The following is a 23,040-nucleotide window of genomic DNA, read 5'->3' on the forward strand; positions in this document are numbered from 1 at the left end:
GGGAAGCTGTAGTCATGGATAAGATGTTAGACCAAAGACCCAAGAGATAGTTTGCAGCCTACTCTTTACCTTGAATTTTTTTGTTGTTGTTTTTTGTTTTTTTTTTTCCCCTGACAAGTGTTCACCAAGCACTGATATTCTCACACAGGTGACCTGGGACTAAAATTGCCCAACTGTACAATTTCATTTTTTGTTTCAACTCATTCTGAGCTACATCCACTACTTCTTAATATACCTCCCTTACAAACTTAAGCCAAGAGCTTCATTATATGAAACTGCCTACTCAATAATATATGTAATTGAATAAGTGTAATAATTTGGACTCCTGACAGATTTTGCATATTGATTTTTCCTCAGCAAAATAAGACTGAAGAGCAGTAAGTTAAATCATCTTCAGACAGATGAGCAAGCTACAGCAGTATAACAAGTTATTAACAACTCAGTCTGCTAAGCAGCAGAAAAATATCTGCATGCACTCTTCTCAGCATGGCAAAAATGAGATAATTCAGTCTTACTTCCCTTCAAGAGCAGAGAGGCAAAGAAGCTTGCATGCATAATAATACCTTATACACCAGTATCTCCAGCCCTTTCTCTGTATCTCAGCCCTGCTTTTCCACAATGTTGTTTGTATTCTACATCACTGGGAACTTAAGCTATCCTTTCTTTTTTTTGGAAACGACTATGGGTCAGATGGCATTCTCCTCTACATGACTCTGAAGAGATGTAAGAAGTGGACACAACCAATATCTGCTGAACTTCAGGGCCTCTTCCGTCACTGGATGAGCAAGGCATCAGGAACTACATACATGTCCAGTATTCATTATATGTTTTTTAGCTTCTGGGCAAGGGAGGAGGTGGGTGGGGAGAAGGAGATCTTTGGCTTTGCCCAGGAGCCGCTAGCTAGCACTGCTAACTCAGAGCGTGCATGGCAATTTGCTCCTCTCAAAAATGTAGAAAAGAAAACGTGCAATTCCTTCCCCAAATTTCTCAACTGAAATAGAACAAATAGGAGAAGAAAAATGGAAAGATCTCTCAATTTCACACAGTTTTACAGCCTTTTGTTTAAGAGTAGAATTTACATTAAAGAATGTGATGTTTTATTTCTTGGGTCATATAGCTTGGTGTCCTGAAGTACTACATCCTAGACAGAAGAATTTTAAATATTATACTAGAAAAAAATGGACTTGGCCTATGGATCTCAGCTGTTATGCTTCAGAGCATGGCTCTGGATTTCACTTTCTAATAGAAATCCCACCACAGAAATGCATTATTCTTTGGTGCAGCAATACTTTAGTCTGAAGGTGGAACTCATCTCAACACACATTAGCAGCCTGAAAACAGAATATCTAGTTAAAGCTCTTCATGTAGGCTCATGTAGCCAAAAAAGAAAGGTGATTCAACCAATGTATCTCTGACATGTATTTAAGGTAATCTGATGATTTCACGCACTTTATTAGTAGGATATCTATATCTGATGTCCTACTGATGTGGAATTCCTGATATGCAATTTCTCGCATTTCACAGCTAAGGGAATATTGAATGTTTTACAAGTTATTTTTCGCTTTTGTTTTCAACTACATGCATTGTTCCTGCCAGATAGTAGGAAAACAGTAGAATTTAGGAAAAGGATTTAATAACTAGCCATCCAGACTTCAGAGTGATCAGGACTGAGTTAAAATAAATGCTTTATCTGCTTCTTTTCATGTCTGCATTTTGTTTCTGGATGCCATGATGGCTCGTGATTTTGACAGCTTGTTGAATCTATGGTGCCTTATATATTTAATGATGAATTAAAGTAATTACCTGCCTCTTGCACCATAACGTAGATGTGTGTTTTAGATGCACTTTCCCTTTTAGCACAAGTAATTGTGAGCCTGCAGCCATGTGGAAGTGTCCAAACAGACTTGCCTCCCAGCCCATAGTATATTTATAGCTATAGCCAGCTTGTTTTTCCCAAAAGATCAATTACACTTACAAGATTTTGATAATTCTTAAACGTTCCTTTTACCAAAATAACTGCAGCAAACGAACAGGCCCTGTGACAGTTGTGTGGTCAGCACCAGGAACAGCTCTTGTTACCTTCCAGATTTAATTCTGTTCCTGTCAGCTTGCAACCTAAAACTCCCACTGATTTCAACAGGCATTTTCAATACGTGTTCCAGCAAAGAAAACTGTGTTAGGCTTTGTATTTAGGAGAAAATGGCCTTCTTGGGGAACAATTGCATCACCAGATGTTAGACATCTAATTTATTGACTGAGTTAGCTGACTAGTCCTCCTAGACTCTTTATACAGTTGATGGACAGATACTGAGATTCATCTTGCATGTTAAGACACTTAATTTAAGGTGTCATGATCTGCAAGCTGAGTCCTACCCAAGGTGTATCCACAATATCAGACAGCTTAGCTTCTTATTTTACTTCCAGGGCCTTGGTTCCCTGTTTCTACACAATTCACATATATCCACTTCTTCTCTACCTACCATCTAGTTTTGCCAGGTAAAGGCACATGTCTGGAGTTTGATGGTGCAATTTTCACCCTTCAGGAACAGATTGCTGAGTCTTGTGGACAAGCACCTGGAGGTGCTCCGTTCAATAATCCTTTCCTCTGCCTTTCTGATTGCATTAAGGGTCTGATTTTCAGACTTCCTGAATGCCTGCCTCTCCCACAGTAGCAGCTTGACATCTTTGATAATYAAGCCATGCATTTCGTGCTCACACAGTTGCTAGAGTTGATTGATTCACTTTCTTTACAGAAAAGCAAATCAAAGCATGCACAGTGAAACAAAGCAACTAGAGATCACAACCAAAACAAAAGGCAGTGTTAGAATAATTTTTAATTTATGAATGAGGGAAAAGCTGCAGGTAGTATGATTTAGTGAATAGCCAGGCCCAGTATGAGAAATTACTGGCAACAGAAGTCAACACACAATGAAGTTCTTTAGAACAGAAAAATGATCGTTAGGGTATGTAACGAGACTACCAAACCATGTGACAACAGCAAAGCCAAACAGGAATAATGACCACAAACAATTAATTAAAATGTACTGAAAGACTGTTGCATATATTTTGAGAACATGTCTGAATTTTGTTCCCAAGACATAAAAGCACTTGAAYCCACTCCAGCTTTTTGGTCATACAGCCAAATGACTAATATAATTCTACCCCTTTTCTGCAAACCTGCAAACTACTTTAAAACAGAACCCATTGTTATTGTAACTGAATAAGCTGGAACAAAATTAAATACAGTACTCTCAGGGAGTAGAACTATTTCTTAATCATCCTTATACAGGATATATCAGAATCTCTCATTTGTGTCCTTCAAGGACCAAGAACTGATAAAGAAAAGTTCAAATGGTATAATTACAACAGCTAATCACTCCTGTACACATGGAAATGATTTCTTGCTTGGGTTACAAATGATGCAATTTCTGTGCACTTTCTAAGTTTTTTTTTTCTTATGTGTATTCTAAAGGGTTAATCCTTGGACAGTGACTAACCTATCTGAGGGTATATGTAAATATATATCTGTACCCTATACCTATATAAATATATACCTATATCTATAAATACTTCCTAAACTCTAGCTTGGTTTTTCAACAGGGGTGAGTTTTTTGTCTGCTTAGTAATTCGACACCTGTTCATGCTCAGAACACCATGAAGAAATTTATCATTTTTATATATAACATTGAAATTACCACAGTCCCTGCAAATCAAAATCCATCCAATGGGTGAAATAGAAAGAAGTATCTGGACCATTGCTATATATCTCACAAATGCAGGCTTGTGCCTTATAGCATGCTTTTCTAATTCTTTGTCCAGATAATAATATCATAGACAAAGAGAATTCCTAAACTTTAGATTTTAGTTATAGTTTATCCTGCCTGTGTGTAGGAAACGATTTTGACCTCCGCTGGTCCCTCTAGTGTTGTTTTCTATTTTTCCATGATTATTCCAAAGTTCAAGAAATATCACCAGGAGGACAGTATTAATGATATGAATGCAAATTTTCATAGTAATTTATTATTTCATATGTAAGTGTAATTCCCTGCCCACACACTTTTGCAAGCAGCATCACAAAACAATTTCTTTTCCTACTAGGACTTTAACCTCCTCTAGTGAGAAGGGAGGGAGAGGGATTAGCATACTCAGCTGTCTTAGTTCTCCTTCATATTTCCTTTTTAATTCATCTTTCTAGCACTGCAGCAATTTTTCTTTCTAAACCTCTAAATTTTCCAAAATGATTACTCCTCAGCTTGTAAGAGGTTCATACATGGAGAATCTCATTGACTTTTGTTAGAATTAAGTCCTCATTTACAGAAGTAGACAAAGGAAAAGGAGGATCTTCAGACACTTTTTTCTCAAATATGATTAAGATACGCATTCTTCCCAAAATATCATTTCTCGCCATGACTGCTGATACAAAACTACCATCTTCAATACTGGTTTGATGGAGACAGTGAGTAAACCAGCAGTCTTGGAGTTTTGATGCATTTCTATATGTGTGGAAACTGAAGCTGATGTTATCATTCCTCTGCCATAAATGGTCTAGTAGTGATGGCAGCTTCAGTGCTCTTTAATCACTGTCTCCCATTTCTTTCTCTMTCTCCCACTCCTTAGACAAGGAAAGATAAATCCACCAGGCTTGTTCACAAAGGACCTGATCCAAAAGCTGTCACAATCAGGGGAGTCATCTTGCCTCTAGCAGTTCAGCTTTGGGGGCTTTCCTGTGTCCACTTCCTACGGGCATTTGCATCTAACACATTCCTCAGTTTCAGGGATCTAAGCCACTGAAAGTGTCTTTGATCTCTTTTGCTCTTCCTGGGTCTCATTATTTTTATTATTWTTTTTTTAATATACTTTACTACAAGTTGATGGGAGAACAATATATTTTAGCTTACTTAATATACAGTTGCAAGCACCATGTACACTTTTTTTTTTTTTCTTCTTCTAGATTAAACATATATGACCTGAGTTTGCTGGTGATAGAGCTGGTCTGGATGTGAGGGTGGTTGTCTCTCAATATATGTCCCGTTCCAACTCTTCCTAACCTCTCTATGCAGAAAACCTTTCCATCATACTGTCTGTGAGAAGCTAATGTACAAAATGTGAAATGTGTTAATGTAAAAAAGTGAAAGCATCCACTCCTCATCACCAGGGTAATGAGAATGATATATCTTCAAGTTTTAATAAACATCTCCTTTGTCCTTCTTGGTCATGCACTCCCCCCTCCATTTTCACCTATTGACACCCATCACATTGCCTTTTCAGTGACTTCAGGTGTAACCTGGTTAGATCAYGATGTTAAGCTTCACTTTTGACTGGAAGACATCTAGTAACTGGGAACTTAATGAAAACTAGTATCATTTCCATTAGTCTCTTTCATATTGACCAAAATTTCCTAGGTGCACGTAAATCTTTATAAGGCGGGATTGGATTTATTTTTCAGTATTGTTTTTCATTGTTCACTGAATCCCTTGTGGGCGCAGTCAGAGAAGGTCAGTATGAGACAGGAGAGAGTCTTCCTTAAASTCTGCCACTGTGACTGAATCAGGCCCTTGCTTTGAGATTTCTTTCTCAGTTGCTCCAAAGGCTTCAACAAAACGCAGCTTCTCTCTTCCTGTTCAGGAGTATGAAATGGAATGTGTCAACATGCCTCTTAAATACTTTCAAAAAAGCCAGTTCATACTCTCTGTTATTTCCTTTGTTTCCTCCACCAGATCACTGAGTCCCATGGGTTCTAACAAGGAATTGCTTGACTCACCACTAGAACAATTTCCAGGGGAGATTATGGAATTTGCACACTGAAAGAAATTAAGTTATTTAATTCAGTCATTTCTCATTCTCAGAAGATTTGACGGAGTAAACAAGGAATAAATGCCTCTCAAGTGTATCCACATTGGCGTCACTGTAGTTACATCAGGAATGAATTTGGCCCAAGATCTGTTATAAGTTATCGTCTACTACWGAAATGGCTTTTCCATTGAGATAACTCTATTTATAAATAGTATAAAAGCAAGAAAATGGGGTGGAGAGGTGCCTGAATATGAAGGGGCAGCTTCCTTCTGAGCTGTGTTACAAGTCTTGCTCTGGAGAGTGTTTAGCATTTGACGTCACCATTTATTTTGTTTGTTTTGTTTTGATTTTTCCAGCTGTAAAAAGAGCAAAAAATTTTCTTACCCTTTGAGCTACCATAAAACCTAAATAACAATCATCTGTAAAAGCCTTTGAGCGAAGTTAATTTATGTGCAATAGAATTTAATATAAATTCTGAAATTATAAGTTATATAGCCCTTAATGTCATTTGTTATTTTCAGTTGTTCAATGTCTGCCTGTTTTGCTTTGTCTATTTATCCTTTAAGAAACAAGTCCAAATTCTTGACAAATGTCTGTGACTAGGCAACTGTCAACCTCAGGCTTTGTCTGAGTAAGTTCCATTAGAAATCTTGTTTTAYTATGGCTGGGATTTTTTAGATTGAAGCACAACCCCATACTGAGACATTCTTCCAAGAACTGCGTCCTATTTTAGCTCCACTTCAGCATTATTGTGAGACTTCTTAAAAATTTGCAAAAAAGAGGAATGAGTTATCTTTTTTCTCCATTAGTGACAGAACAGATTTTAAGCCCTGACTTCATTACCAGGAGACCTCAGTACTGAAGAGACCTGCTGCCAGATCCTCTCCTCATTCTCTTCCATACAACCAAATCCGCTTCCTATGTTCAAAGGAACAGAGACTCTAAAAAGACCATAAAAACATGCTGATGATATTTCTACTTTCTCTGTATCCATGGCAACTAGTAATCCTACTGATCTTTACAGATGTCTTCTTCACAGATCCATAAGTCTCATAATGGGCCAAATATCAGCTACACCTCATGGGTTGCAAATGTGGCAATGAAGAGATTAGCTACATAGGTTAGAAAAATCCCTTGCCTACAGTCCTAATTCAAAGAAAGGATTGGCTGCGAGCTACATTAACTCTTGTGAAAATTTTACATGCATGTCAGTTTTACTTAAAAAATAAAAAATAAAAAAAACGAACATAGAGATGTATATTTCTATCCAGCTCTTCTGCAAATAGTCAAAAATAGGTATAGGGAATGTTTGTAATTGAAACTTTTAAAGGCAGGACACAGCTGATAGCACTCCACCCTGTCATCCTCAGTCAATCACTCTTTATGGGCAGATTGTGTCTGTGGAGGGCAAGATCTTTTGGGGCAGGATCTGGCAGAGGAACACAGGGCTTTATGAAAAAAGAACATGTCTTTGTTCCTTATTCCATTGTTTTCTTCTCAGACTCTGTGGAACTCTGCAAATTTCAGTCAGTAAGTATTTTTACCACACTCTTTCCATAAATGAATTTGATCCCAATGACGTAAGTTTTAAGATTTCTACCACTATGATATATGCAAAGCCTTCTAGAGAAAGGTGGAATATCCTGTCTTTTCACATCTCGCTCTCAGGGTGGAGAGGTAAAAGAAGATAGGGTGAATCAAGAAAAGTGCATTACCTCTGCTTCTCCTAGGAAAGGAGAAGCTCAAGCCAGAATGGCCTGGTGATGGGAGAGGAGGGCAATAGCCTAGGCTGCTTTGGCTGCCACCAGCAGTAAAAGGAGTGAGGGATATCAGCTGCTGCCAGGCCAGGCTGCCTGCAGCAGTACCCCATGATCACACATAACCCATGCCCTGAGTGATGCCAGATCATCTGCAGCTGGCAAGCTTGGCACTGTGTCAGGTTTTGGCAGCTCGTCAGTGGCGTTCTGTCCTCCAGCAGCGTTGCAATAAAATCCCCCAATTTTTGGTGCGGGTTCACAAAGTATTTCTGACTCCAGTCTTGCAAAGTGGGGACTTTCTCATAGATAAATGACCAATCCTTTTTGTTATATTTAAAGAAACTTAAAACAAAACAAAAAGACCTCTTAATTTCCCAGATTATTGGCATTTTACTCTTTTGTGTAATTAGATGAAGAAATGTTCCCAAGATTTTGCCAAACTGCTGTTTCCCTTTAAAACTCTCCAAAGCTCACCTAAGGCCAATTGGTTGGCAGCACTTAAAGGATTGTGGAGATTTTCTTGGATGATGTTTTCTTGGCAGGTAACAATGCAAGAACAGCAGTAAGCATGAGCTTAGAATAAATATCCAGTGACTGTAAAAAATTAAATAGCTTTAAGAGAAGAAAAAAGGTTTGTACCTCTCTAATTATAGATAACAGCTTCTGTCATCTAAAAGCTGATCCTTCCCATATGTAAAATGCTCAAGGAAAGAAAAATGGTATTGGCCATTCCTTCTGAAGCGTGTTTAATACAAGAAGTAGACAAGAACCTTTCACCCTTGTGAGGAGAGATGTTCTGGTGGTTGACTTGCCGGACAAATGAGAAGACCTAGGTTCTTTTCCCAACTCTGRGACAGACTATGGGCAGACAGTGATTTGTGTTTGTGTGTGTGTACTTATTTCCCTGTCTAAGCAATAGGAATAATGATAGACATCTATTTTATAATTGGTGAGGTTAGCTCCTTAAGTAGCTGGAAGGTGAACCAAAGCACTTGAGTGACACAGAACACCGAAAATGGATGAGATTCTCTGCTGAACAATAAAATAAACCAGTTCCCAGTTCTAAAAAATACAATTTACTTTTGGTAAATGCAAAGCATACGTACTTCAGCTCTTGAAGGATAAAGCCTACTATCTTCAGCTCATCTTTTTCTGCTGATATGCTATAAAACCCATTATTATATTCAAACAAAACCCAGAGTGTTTGTTTCCTTCACTTCTAATTTTTTGTACAGCCCAGGATTAGTTTGGTAGATAAGAGCTAAAATATCTCAATCTATTTTTCCAATAATTTCATTCAAAAATTAGGCTGATATTTTTAATAGTTCTTTGAAAATATTGTTGCACTTAAGTCTCAAATCTCTGAAAATAACATCCTATAAAATAATTAACTTACTGATAATGAAGTATCAGTAGAAAATACTATCATAGTTTTAATTATCATTATATAAACAATACATTTTAAGTGGTCACAATACAGTGCTGGATGATTTCATACCAAGGGACCAGCAGTTATCTAGAGAAAGCCGACAGAAAACATTAATATGGGCCAACTGCTGGTAAGCTTGACCAGTTTATTTTTTTTTCACATAAAGCCCTAGTCGAGTCACTTGGAATGTACATGTGGAATTCCTCTGTTCCAAATCCAGAGAAGCCTAAGCTTAATCCCTCTTGGTGCCTTTTCTAATCAGTGGAAGAAAATAAGGATCTCCAGAGAATAATTTGTGTTAGAAACCCTCTAGCAAGGCCCTCTGGAGGTGTCCATTCCTCTTCATGTGCTGTAAAAGAAGGCTAGAAGAATTTAGCTCAGATTTTGATATCTAAATTATAGATTCTCAAGGTGAAAGAATACCTGATTAGACAAAACAAGAAGCTACTTGGTGCAACAGTAGCAGAGTTTTACAGTAACAAATTCCTGTTATAATAGCTGGTCTGGATGGCATATGCTGAATGAATATCTAGACTTTGTTCAAATAATACAAAAACTATGAGGAATGAGTAAAAGGTGGTAGGGGAAACAAAAGATTATTATTTTTCTTCTTCTCTACTCCTAGCTTCCACCTGTACTTGGTCTTTTAGGTCTCTCTTGTATTTAAGGATGATTTTTTCTTTTTTTTCCCCTTGGAAATAATAACGTATTCTCTTTTTCTACCTAGAATGTCTTCCTTCAGTTGTTTTATTTATTTGGTTGGGTTTTTTTATAATATATTTTGGATTTTTAGTTGTTTTTTTTGGGGGGGGATTTTTAGTTGTTTTTTATTTACTTAGATTTATGAAAGAACAGGAAGCACCTATCTCATATTCTCCCTCTCTGTGAAAGCCTTTATATGTTGTATGCCCTTTAAAAGTTATTGTGCGTCACATAATTCAGTTTAATATGCTGGCTTGTAACATTACATTTCCTTTGATATTACTCTCCTGAAGGCAATATGACCTTGAAGGTGATATTTTAAACTAATAAATGAGGAGAGAAGCTGAAAATCAAACTGAACRTTGTAAGTCAAATGGATTGATTTTTACCTCAAGCCTTTATTTCCATACATGAAAAACACGGAAGTATCCTATTTATGTATTTGCACTTGTTTCTTAATTTCCCAAGGAATTTTTTTTTTTCAGATGTATTATCTACTCCCTTTTGCTTCTGTATCAGTCCATAAATCTTTTTCTCTATTTTTCGATCACTCTTCTCTTCACTCCTCCCTTCACTCATTAATTTTGAGTTGCATGTTGTGCTAGGAGTGGGATTAGGACTTGGGAGGATGTTATGGATACTGCAAGGGGGATCTAAATATATAGAGTGTAAATGAGGGTATTACAGTAGAAACACCATGGGAAAACAAGACACACACCTAGAAAGAACAGTGCATACATAGTTCTGGTGACATAATGACTCCGTCTTGGTTGAAGATAGGCTCTATATTCAGCAGATTTAAAGTGAGGTCCATTCCTTGAGCTCGGGGGACTTCATCCGTGGACCTGCCTGAGATCTGGCTTTATATCTGCCACTATCAAAACTGGGACTCTTAAGACAGCCCTTTGACAGAGGCAAAAAAGAAGATAAGGAAATTTAAACTATTTCAGAAGAGCTCTTTGTCACTGTGGAGTCTTTGGCTTTTATACTGTTTTCTCTTGGGGCTTGCCCAGACGTTTCAGGTGGGAAGAAAGCCTTTCAGCTCCCAGGAACAGCGGAGCAGAGAGGAGGCATTTTGCTCTGAGAGGCTTCATTTGGAGCTAAAGGCAGGAACAAAGCCTGTCTGAGCCTCCGTGGAGGGGGAGGACTAGAATAGTTTTAATGCTGTACCTTGGGTTTAATTTTAAAGAATATCAGAAGACTTTACAATGATAAATATCCATAGTTTTCTCCTTGTCATGAAGTTAGGCCTGTCTCCAAGAGAGAGCTGTTTTTCCAGTAGCTGTCAAGTCAGATTCATCGTTGGTGTAGCCCCCTCAGATTCAATGGTATTGAATTTAAACTTATTTGTCACAACCTTCATAGGAAATTCATATAAAAATGCATATTGTACTTCAGATAAAATCAGGACTCTGCTTTTTTTGGGTAAATTTCATAAGAACACTACAAGGTGGACCCAGCCATGGGGAGCTTACAGTCTGAACAAGAGTTTTATCTCACTTTTACGCAAAGCAGCTGGAGACAGAGATTGACCACGTGGCTTTTTATATGCAGCCACTGCGGTTTGCCAGTGGTTTGGGTTGCACAGGAGCTGCATGGTTGTGCTGGCACCGCTCACAGCCTGGGGTAAAATGCTTTGGTCCTCAGCGGGACTCCTTCAGTCTAGGTGAGAAGATGGTTAACTGAGGCTGCATAGCCACCGGTCAGAGGGTAGAGTTGATTTGTGTCTACACCGAAAGACCACACAGATCCTAAGGGGAAAGCACATCATCTAGCTTCAGCCATTTAAAGTGCAACTGTCTCAGCTAAGCTAGTTTTTGGCCTCTTTCTATTCACTGTAGTCGATGGAGAGATGGAAGTACACTAAGAGGGTAATTCACCCCCACTGCCAGCTTAAAATGGGATAATCACCATCTGGAAGGTCTCTCTCCGTGGACTACAAAGCAATCTTCATTTAGCTGAGTGAGGGTAAATGGGTAAGTTTTAGCCGTCTAAGGTTAAACAATCCTGACTATACACTAATCAACCACTTCACATTTCCTCAAAAGGCAGTTTCAAGGGATGTAGGCCCTCAGAGGGTCATCCATCCCATCAAAAGGGAGGTGACTARCTGAAGAAGATGAAGCACACTTCTGCTCATACTGTAAAGAGGGCACAGGTGGCTAACTAAGACCACACGCAAAGCTTTTACACCACTTAACATTACCTGACATGAGTCCCAGCCTCCATTTCTGACAGAGAAGTTTAGCAAACATGATTTTCAGTCTGCAGGTTGTGGTAGTCATGGGAAGGGATGGCATGGCTTGTACTCCTCATGAGGTGCCTCGGTTGCAAGTCGATCCTTCTTGGATTTTTTTTTTTTTCACTCTGGCCCACACAAAAACTTATGTTTTAAAGCTGTGTTTATTCATTTATTTATAACATGCTAAGAAGCAGATAAATTAGCTCACAAGGAGCTGCACCTTGCTGCTTGAAGTGTCTGAGCTACCTCTTTCAAAGCGAGCTTGGGTATCCCTGCCTCGCTGCAGTGGAGACATGCCGTCAGTGCCGGAGGAGAACCCCACTGGGCAGTTTCACACTCAAGTCACGTTGGTTTCCGTGGGCAGATTTTACCCAGCAGGAGTTCCTGGCTGTATTGTGGTTTACAAGCGCATGCAAGGAATTTGCACACTCTGGCCTTTACCACGTTTAATCTTTTGGTAATTGTTTGCTTTGCTCTTCTCAATTTTTTTAGTTCAAACATACTTTTCCAGATGGGATCAGGCAACATTCTCATTGATGGTGAATTCTTTTCTGTCTCCGTTCCTCACCTATTTTAGTAACTTGGGGGAATTACTTGGCTCTCTGCTTCTCTGTCTTTCTGTTCCAATGTCAGCTCATCAGGGTAAGGATGCTTTCAAGCACTATGATCTTGCAGTGCCTTTAAATGGGGTTATTTTTCAGCTGTGCATGGTACTATCACAGTATAAAAACAGACCTCTGGTATCACCGAATTTCATACACAGTGCTGCAAAGTATTTATTTCACTTTTTCTTTTTCCATTTTTTTTCTGCAGTATAAGGATTTTCTCACTTTTTTTTTTTAGGTTCTTTGCTATTCTATTGCTGTCTCAGTGTTTGCAAGACAACCGATGCTCAAGTAGTGATAAGAAATAAGAAAGCTTTCCTTACTTCTACCAAAGGCATTTAATTTAAAGGAGCAAGACTAGCAGGTGGTTTTCAGAAGATCTCATTACCCACTTTGATTGTTTATGACACTTATTGGAAACAAATGTCTCATTACCTTGGATATTTACATATACWTTGCTTTTGTACAGAGTGCCATATATCCGTGAACTATAAACCTATTACTAAATGTCTTCAGATTTAAAAGGTAAATACATTTCCTACTAGGCGGACAGACACTATCTATCAAGGACAATAAAAGCTATTAGTGCTCAATTTGATCTGTGTTTCCATCTTCAGTATGCTGATTGTATCATTAAACTTTTCAAATCTGTTTTTTGAACCTTTTGGAGATGTTTTAGTGAATCACAATATTCATACAGTGAGATCCTCATCTGGTAAAGTAATCAGCCTAGGGTAGGAGTGCAAGAAAGAGAGGAGAAGAGAGAAACATAAAGGATTCTTTTTCTTCCATCTCCTGCAGTGATTTAACAAGCATTTTTGCAGTAATATTTGAATTTGTTGTGGACTGGCAAAGCYGATGGATTTTTAACTAAGAGGATCAGGATTTTTATTATTTTATTTTAGTAATCTGATGCTGCATCCTTTAATTTGAAAGGATGATTATCACCAGCTTATCATATGCCATCAATATAACTAGTTTGACACTGACCCAGTACTTCAAACACTGCACCACTCAGAACTGTCCTTGGTTACCCATCCACCGTCTGTGCTAATATCTGGTTTGTATTTTGTGAGAAAACGTCAGGCTTGATTCTCTGTCATTGAAGCTGGTGGAAAGAGTGCACAAAGCCCAGTCCTGTGAGCATATATTCTCCAGTGATGGAAATCTTTTACCATCACCAAAGTTAATAAAGCTTCCACTTTTTCTACCGGTTGATCACCTGGCCCATATTATGTTGTACTTGTCCCARTCTGAAAATGACATTCTGAAGAATTATCTGCTTTTACTGAAGATCTTATTTTCTCTGGCACATACTCAAAGAGAGAGAGAGAGAGAATATCAACATAAAGCCACTTACGAAAGCGTGGAGCTTGCTGCTCTTAACAGTTGATAAGATAACGTGCTTGATCTCAGCATCAAATGCAAAGGARCAGTGGAGATATTTAGATTTAGTATCTCTTTCTCTTCCTGCTGAGGTAGAAGATGATTCTCTTTTAAGAATCCTTTGCTAAGTCATTTTGTGGATGTTAYTGGGAAACTTGAAGGATTTCTCTGAGTTTTTTTACTACACTGGTAAAGCCTTCTAGATTYATGAGCTAGTAACGTGGTGACTTCTGGTTTGCAGAATTGCAGGAGGGGTCATGCATAGAGAGTTGCTTCTTCAAAAGCAGTTATGGTTTGTCCTGTTTCTGATGTCAGTGCTCAGAAAGAAGCAGAAAGTGACCTCCTGCACTTCATTTACAATAGCAGATGGGACTTTTTCTTCTACCTAAGAGAAGAAACCTCCCCTCACCAGTCTCATCATCACCTGGTTCTGCATGCTTCTGGTTCTGGAAGTGTTTTGACTCCGTATCACGTAAGGCATGGACAAGCACCATTCACCTGCGTGCTTTGTTTCCCACAAGAATAAAACCCACATGTGTGGGCTGGAAGGGAAMGGTGGTATGCTATTACTTCCTGACCTGAAGAACTGAGAGCCAAAATAGAGCCAGATCTATACAACAATGACTGGAAATTGGAACTACAAAATATCAGGTTAGAAATAAAAGCCACAGTTTTGTAAGAGGAGATTGGTTCTCTGCCACATCAAATCTTTAATTCAAGGCTTGCTGCCTGAAACCTAGTCTATGAAACAGTTGTTAAGGGCCTGATATTGCATGTGCAAGATTAGATTCTGTCTTTAGCTTATGCAAGAGAACGTTAGAGGTCTAAATCATCCTTTTGACATTATGAGTTTATATTCTTTAGAGTAAAGACCACAGTAAATGTAGTGAAAGATATTATGATGGTTCCGTTGCTAATGGGCAACTCTTCTATGCTTAATATTTTCCCAAGAAAATAARCAAGGTGAAAAAGAAGAGCTTCCCTCAAACATCTGCAAAGTTGGATATAGGACCAAACTGAATCTCTTCTTTTGTTTCCATTCATCTCCCTGGGTSAAATTCCAATATGTGCCAGTAACCCCTCTTTGACAAGGACTGGAATCATCAGAAATTCGCAGAATTTAAATCAAAGATGTGATCCATAAATAAAATGCCTAAAGATTTGACCAAGCACTGCTGAATTCCATGTGCAATGAGAAAAGTAATTTCTGATGTATATTGGAGTGATTTAACTGTGACTAAGTAATGTTAGTTTCTGCCAGAAGAGAGTTTGGCCGCTACTGCACCACGTAACTACTTAGTTTTTTATGCTATTACTATCAATTTTTTTTTTTTTTTTTTAATTCCAGGAAAGTTTATCAGAAAATGATATGATTAATCATTTTAAATAAGCACACATTTAAGGATAAAAGAAAGGGCCAACTATAAAGCACTACAGCAGTGTGAAAAAAGAACTGGGTTTACATCACAATTCTATTTTTCTTTCTTGTCTTCTATAGGTTGCCCAGGAATGTGGGATAACATCACATGCTGGAAACCTGCAARTGTGGGTGAAATCGTCTTTGTCAAGTGCCCTGCACTGTTCAGATTTATCATCTCTGAAGACGGTAAAGTACTTTTTCTTTCCTTGCATCCATCTGCTACATAGCTACAAACACCTCCTGCTGCAAGGCCAGCAGGAATATTCAGCCTGATTGAGRTGCCCACTATAAGAGGGAAATCAAAAACTCCTCAGTGGTCCGGGGTTGGTYGAGCTTCAGTTTAAAAAAACATAGTAGAAAACCAGGACGTTTGTGGGTATGTGTGGGTGTAGGGAATGGAGATGTGTGAAGAAAACCTTCACAGACTGAACAATGTGAAAACATCACCAAGTCTAATTGCTACAGGAAATGTTCTGCCCTTGGGTCTCCACCRAAATCAATGAGAACTAAGATTGTGCAAGGGTCAATGCAATTCAAACCTGCTTTACTAAGAAAGCATCAGGTCCTGATGCTAAAACTCAGGGCTTGGTTCTGCTCATGTCTAAGGTGAACATAGGCACGAGATGACCAATGTGAGGAACTCCCCTGTTGAGGGGCCCTGGGAAAGGTCAGTGGCAATCACAGACTCCTGGAGGGATGCAGAAGCTCCAGCATCGCTCTTTGTGGTCAAAGAAATGAGAAACCAGCATCCTGGCACTATAACCAGCACCGAGCAAACAAAAATTTGCAAAGTTTCCCAGGGAACGATTTAGTCAAATGGACGGTTTCTACTTCCAGCATGCATCACTGCCTAACAGAGTTGTCCCTTTTCTTGCAAAACGTACTGCGTATGGTCAGCTAGGCTGGCTGACGTGTTCTCCCCTTTTCTCTTTCCCCCCTAATTCAGGCTTGGGCCAAAAGTCCTATGCACTTGCCATAATGGATAACCAATCCCTATCAGACCCCTGGCTTCAACCCTTCTACTCCAKAGTCCTTGCTCTCAAACCAGATGTTAATAAAAGAGCAGCCTACCTTGTTAATAATAGTGCTAAATATTTGACTTAGTTGTTAATGCTACCTAGTGCTTTTTTATGGGAAGTGTCTCTATGCAAGTTGCTGTTTGCATGTTACCAAAAAGCCCCTAACCTTTCTCAAWTTTTTTTTTTGTTTAAAATCAAATGGGAATTTGCCAGGTAAAAATGAGAGGATGYGGACAAGAGGAAATAATTACTAAGTTATTCACAGCCTGAACGTAGAGTGATTAAATGACCTCTTGAAGACCCTTAATTTTTTCATGATTCAATGAAATGAGCTTCCCAGGTGAATGCCTGAGATGGGCTACGTTCTCCTGCCAGTGTCAGTCTTTGGTGATAAATAACRCAGTTTTGTCCAGCTTCTCTCAACACCCACTCAGGCTAGTGTGAATCAYTTAAATAGCACTTYCCCCYGAGGAGGAAGCTCACCAGCTTCCATTTGGGGTCCTTTTTTCCCAAAGACTGTTTTGCGAGTGAATTTCTCATTGGTGATCTCAAATCACAAAGTCCACCTTCTTTCTCAATGTTGCCACACACACAGCACAATGTGGGTGAGACAGTAAGAACCTCGTGTATGGCTCCAGCTGTGCCGAAATCCTCACCTTCAAATGCATCCATTTTAACTGACCCAGACGCTGAAGCCGGCAGCAATGATCTTGTGAAACAGAAGGGAACTTATGGGTGATCATTACCTCACCTAGATTTACCCATAAAAAAACACAAGGGTCTTCCCTATAACTAGTCCTCTAGACTCCATCTGTAATCAGTGGAGAGAGGCTAAGAGAAAAAGACCCGCCAAAGGCAATTTATGTTCCTGCAAAAGGCTTGAGGTGAATCATCCTTTAGAGATACCTCTTTTTTTCCAGTAAGTGCTAAGGACAGTTTGTTTAAACTAGGCACCTTATTTTGGATGGGGAAAGATGAGTCCCTCCTTCAGTTATTAGATATAAAAAAGCAATTACTAATGTAATTATAGGTGCTTTAATTATAGCCACTATAATTAAACATAATCATTACTGCTGTAATATTGGTTCAGTATTGACTCAGTGGGAGGAATGACACTTACTGAACCATCCAAGTTTAGGGATAGTAGGAAAAACAACATGCCAGCATCCAGTGGGGTTTGTATCTAGCATGGACAAGGAAATACTCTTCCCTTCTATCAATTTTGTTGTGGGGGTTCTTTTTTTGTTTTTGTTTTTGTTTTTGTTTTAATACTCCAAGACTTTATCGCCAATTTTCACTGGCTGCTTGTCATTCAGCCTGACCGATGCACCAGTTCTGATGGTCCTCTGTGCAGCAAATCCACCAAACCAGAAGTTATGAAATCCAGTCATCAGTGATGCTCATAGTCTGCAGGCAGAATACTTTTATGTTATTTACTGTGCATCAGCATATGGTTGATTTATCGTTATCTTCTGATATAATTACAGGAGGCCTGCTTCTCAACACGGGGCCTGTCAGCGTTTCCATTAGGAGCCCTCCTTTTCACTGGCTTGTAATCTGCTTCCCTTAAATGTCCTCAAGATGGGCAGTACTTTTCTCCCCCTTTCTTTCTCTCTTTCTCTTTCTTCCTGCCTTTTTTAACGTGGAGGCAATGCTCAGAGATACTGCTAGCTTGATAATATGGAGAATGGTGCCATGTACATCTACAGCCTGTCAAAACACCTCAGCCACAGACCTCTTAACTGTTCTTCATTTCAAGGGATGTCACCGAGTTAGTCCTGCTTCTGTTCGTATCCCACGTGAATATGGTGCTTTCTCACTTTTACTGATGGCATTTCTTTTCTATGGTGCCATCATTTCTGGAGTAATTAAGGCTGGGAGGRCTCTTGAGAAACCATCTAGTCCGTCTCCCTCCTCAAAGACAAGATTAACTCAATGTGATCTATTCCAGTGCTTAACTAATCTTTCAGTTAGAAAGACTATATTGCTCTTTATTTAAATAATATTTGCATTTTAGAAAAATAAAAATGTTTCTTTATATAAAAATGAAGAGTTCTACCTTAACTACAGCTATGTAAATTAAAGGGCTGAAATCCGTAGCATTTATAAACAATTTGCCCAGAATTTCCAATCTTGTTCACGTATTTTACTTCACATTTGGCCTTTAGCAGGGTGACCATGTGATCCCAAGGGAGGAGTTGTCAGTCCAGTGTAAATATATGTACTGCTATCCTCATCTCCTTACAGGATCACTAACAAAAGTGACAGCTGTTACCACTTGTAGTGCTGGGTTTGAGGGGGTTTTTGGACATCTGTTCAGTAGGAACAAAACCAAGATTCATAATTCATTAGATAAACAAATAAACATTTAATCTGGAGTAGTCTGAAATCTCTACAGATCCAGGCTGGATTGGCACTAGTGACCCCAAGGTGGAAATATCTGCATCCATAATCACTCTCCTGAGTGAATTAACATGAGTTTTCAGCAACATTGCTGCTAATTTTAATTAACTAAGTATATTTGCTTCAATGAGGGCTTAATGAAAAAAGTCGCATTTTATGAAGGTTCCTTAAATAAAGGCTTATTAGATAGCTAAAAGGTTTCTAAGACATGGGCTAATCGCATATTTTAGATTGTTATAGTATTCTCTTGCTGCTGCTATATTTCCAGAATATGCAAATAGGCTAGACATTGACACTAATATCTATTAATAGAATATTCACTCTAAATAAAACAAAATTTTCATATGATCTAAAATGATTTTTACAAACAGCGGCAATAACTTTAATTTACATTTTAAAATAGTTCATCTCATGCAAAACGGAACAACCTGTAGGTATAGCTGTTTGGATAGAAACAGGCAAATCATATGGGGATGAGTTTATCTTAAAGAGGGGGTGGAACTTATCTCTCTTGGCTTTAGATAGCTAAAAGTTGTATGTTTACATTTGAACTGATCGCATGTTCTCGTTGTCCCATGAAAGGAAAGAAATAGGTACTTGCAGAGGATATTTCGTCTAACCTATCTCTAAACCACGGTGAAGTATGGCAAACTGTGATGTTGCAGTGCAGTATGATGTAGCTAGACATGCAGATGGCCCCAACACAGTGAGCTGCAATCCCAGATGGAAAATTTAATTCGTTTTGTTATTTTTCCCTTTTTTTCAGGCAGTGGTCATACTGCCTGGGAGAGGAAATCTGCAGATGCCGAGACTGTGCTCTTCTTTCTTTGTCCTGCGCAGCAGAGATATTCTGGAGTGATAAAACCTATAAAGCCAGATTGCTCAAATGGGCCATTGAAGGAAATGCAATAGCCAGATCAGAAATGAGCATATTCTTTGGCCTTTGGTTTGCAGTAAAAACTAATACAGATGATAATAGGCAGTTTCCGAGCATTGCCATATGCTCCACATTGAGAAACTGCCTTTATTCACAAATCCAAATAATAAATATGATTAGCTCTCACTGAATCTTCCAGCTATTCAGCATGTTTTTCCAGTGCTCAGTCTAAGAGACTACCTGCTATATTCAAAAGAGCATAAGTACAGAGAATGGTTTACGCCGTAAAGCAGAGAAAGCGTGTATAGTTTTTACTGAACACATAAAGCACAGCCTGTGCTGATACTAGGATTGAGGTGCCTAATTAAAATTCAGTAGAATAAAGAATGCATCCAGGTTTTGTAAAGTTTAAGAGGGAATGGTATCCCATCATCACATTTTTTGAACCAAAATGTTTGAGGGTTTGCCTTGCTGCTGCTCTGGCAGTCCTTGTATGACTCCTGCACTCATCCACCAAGTTTTGCTGTCCCAGAGAACAAGAAACTGGAAATACTCTGTTACTGATCCCATTCAAACCACTAGGAAACACTCGAGCACTTTGTTGCAAGAACACCAAGCCTCATATATTCTGCATTACAGAGATCACTGGTGGATGATGGGATTCATGAATTCAGGGTTAACTGGATTTGAGAAGCCATCCATGGCTTTTCTCTCCCTTCTGAGTTTGGATATTAYTCCTGATCAAACTAAACAGGATGACAAGAGAGGGGTTAATGAGAGGGTAAGCTGTATTACATAYATGCATGCGGAATACCCTTCTGTGTTGCTTATGGGGAAATAGTCCTGGGAAAATCTTCAAATCCTGACTACATACTACTGTGAAAATGGCACATAACTCTCAGATTGAATGAAGAGACATTAAGATCCTTTGTCTTCCCAAGGCAAAAGCTTTTCAGAATATCTCCAAGTTAGAGTTTCTCTTAGTTTGGCTTATTTGTTGATATTTTTTGATATAGAGAAAAAGAAAAGATGACTGTTAAAGATCAGAGACTCTCTAAGCAATAAAATGCATCTGGAAGATTGTGCACTTATTTTCTACTGAAGTAGAAGATGCAGGCTTTCTTTGCTACTAGCTGAAATTAAGGTTAGCATTACAGCAGCCTGAAATTGGAAATTGTGTTTGCCTGTCAAATAGGCAAGGCAAAAGATCAGTGCAAAGGTCTAGATTTTCTGTTCAAATATATCTCACCCCTGGTGGGTATTTCAGCTTCCTGCAAGAAAAACTGAGAAGGAAGAAAAACACTGGAAGCAAGAAGCATTCCCTGAAAAACAGATGTGGCCCATCCCATGGAGTTCCCATCATGGGAATAATAATGAGTCATCAAAGCTTAATTATCCTTTGGAGCATCCCAGACTGCGCGTACTGTAGTTTCATCCTTTGCTTCATGTAACATCCTACATAGCATTCAGAAGCCAAGTCCACTGCAAGGGTTCAGCTAAAGGCTTTGGACAGCTTTCAAAGCCATCGGCAGGTTGAATACGGGTTATCGTTGCTTAGTTTTCAGCAAGTCCCAGAAAGGACCCCAACACAAGAGGGTTACAAGGGACCTACCAAGTGGAGAGGTTGCATATGTCAAGTCTTGCCAATCACCAAGGACTTGAGATTCAATAACTGTGCTTACCAGATAGCAAGACCCTTCCTGCTGGTTTTCATCCTTTTCATCCATTCCACAGGCAGCAAACTCATGGAATTGCCTCAGCTTTTCCAAAGCAAGCAGGACAAGTTTAATCAGCATGCCTCCCCTGCCACAGCATCACAAAGTCTATCTGCATTGCAGAGGAAAATTGGAGGAAAATATTGCCATCAAAGACTAGTAACTCTATCTACATTTCCAATCAACTGTTTGAGACTTTATAGATACTTTTTAGAGGAAAAGGATATTTTTGGCCTTTCTCACCACGCAACGGGAATATAAGAGATCTGTGCTTTGTTTGATATCAAACATACAGCTTGACAAAAAGGGGCAGTGGTGCCCTGGTGTGGGAGGACATCCTGCAGTGGCCAGGAGAAAGCTGTAACATAGCTCAAGGCCCTTGACAATGTGTTTTAAAAAATAATTTGGCCTTGGAGAATTCAAAAATTGTGCTCCTCTGGGAAGTTTCCGAGGGCTTCAACCTTTACTAGCTGCCTTTATTCTCATTTCTCCTCCTACTCTAATAACTGAAAAAGGGATTCCAGCTGATTGCAAGCTTTAAGGTATGGCAAGCGCACACTCACACTTACCTTTAGGTAAGTGTGCTCATATGCTATTGGCTGTGGGACTTTGGGACTTCACAACTGATAATCTGCTTTGGACAGGATTTCTTATTTTCTTTTCTTTTCTTTTCTTTTTTTTTTTTTTTTTTTTTTTTTTTTTGCTTTTATCTGAAGTATGACCCCCCCCTGCTCCCTTCTCTGAGCTAGGAGCCTCTTGGACTGTACTGTCGTTTATCCTGCACTTTGATGGATGCTCCTGTGACAGTCGGCTTCATAGGAAGGATACAAATAATGCTTAAATGATGTCTAGCAGTTGCTATGGTGACCTCAGTCCACTGATAGTTTCACAGCCTTTGATAAGGAAGAGGAAAAAAAGAAGAAAGGCATAAGCTCCCTTACATGTTATTGATCACATCATTACATCAGTCCTGCCTCCCCCAGTCCTATGTATACAGCCTTTATGGTCTCCCTATGGGACCTCACTGATATTCTCCCATGATCTCCAGGAATTTTTCCCTGGGTCTTCTTGCCACCTTGTCATGCAGCCACATGCCCTGAATTACTTGCAGGGCATGGGAAATAAAGGTTTATACATCAGCTCCATCACTATCCCTACTGCAATGTTTTGCACAAGCTGCTGGGTAGCAAAGCACTTGCAGAAGGCAGTTCATCTCATCCCACGGTAGATGTCTAAAACAGATCACCCTCTGGAAGTGCTCATCTCTTTGCTCTTTACAGAAGGAAACTAAAGACCAGATTAACTTGATACTTATCTTCTGGGAGCTAAGTTAGATGGGATGAATCTGTCCCACTGGATCAGATCTACAGATATGCTTAGGCACCAGTTCTTATCCAAACACCTAAATATGAGTCATGCTTCCTAATGTGATGCTTAAGTTTCCTCTGCCTCAGTTTCCCTGTTTGTAAAGCACAGTGAACAATATCATTTTATTTTGCACTATCACAGTGTGAGCACTATGTTTAAAAACCCCTTTGACCACTTAAATGACAATATACGGTAAACTCATGATCATGACTCAATATGTAATTTAAAGTATTGTCTATGGGGCATGAGGCCGGGGAGACCAACAACCCCGGACACACTTGAAGGAAGTTCTTAGCACGGGGAAAGATGTGGGATCCTTTAAGT

General features: G+C 39.1%; 1 protein-coding gene across 1 annotated transcript in view; it reads left to right on the top strand.

Annotated features, from left to right (window-relative positions):
• The window catches only part of ADCYAP1R1 (ADCYAP receptor type I), a 104,410-nt gene that overhangs the window by 35,801 nt on the left and 45,569 nt on the right, over positions 1 to 23,040 (top strand). Inside the window, exon 3 of the mRNA XM_026072298.1 lies at positions 15,413 to 15,520. Coding sequence (XP_025928083.1) covers positions 15,413 to 15,520 — 108 coding nt within the window. The remainder of the gene's footprint in view (positions 1 to 15,412; positions 15,521 to 23,040) is intronic.

The sequence above is a fragment of the Apteryx rowi genome, unplaced genomic scaffold (genome assembly GCF_003343035.1).
Source record: "Apteryx rowi isolate R43461 unplaced genomic scaffold, aptRow1 scaffold_109, whole genome shotgun sequence".
Taxonomy (NCBI): Eukaryota; Metazoa; Chordata; class Aves; order Apterygiformes; family Apterygidae; genus Apteryx; species Apteryx rowi.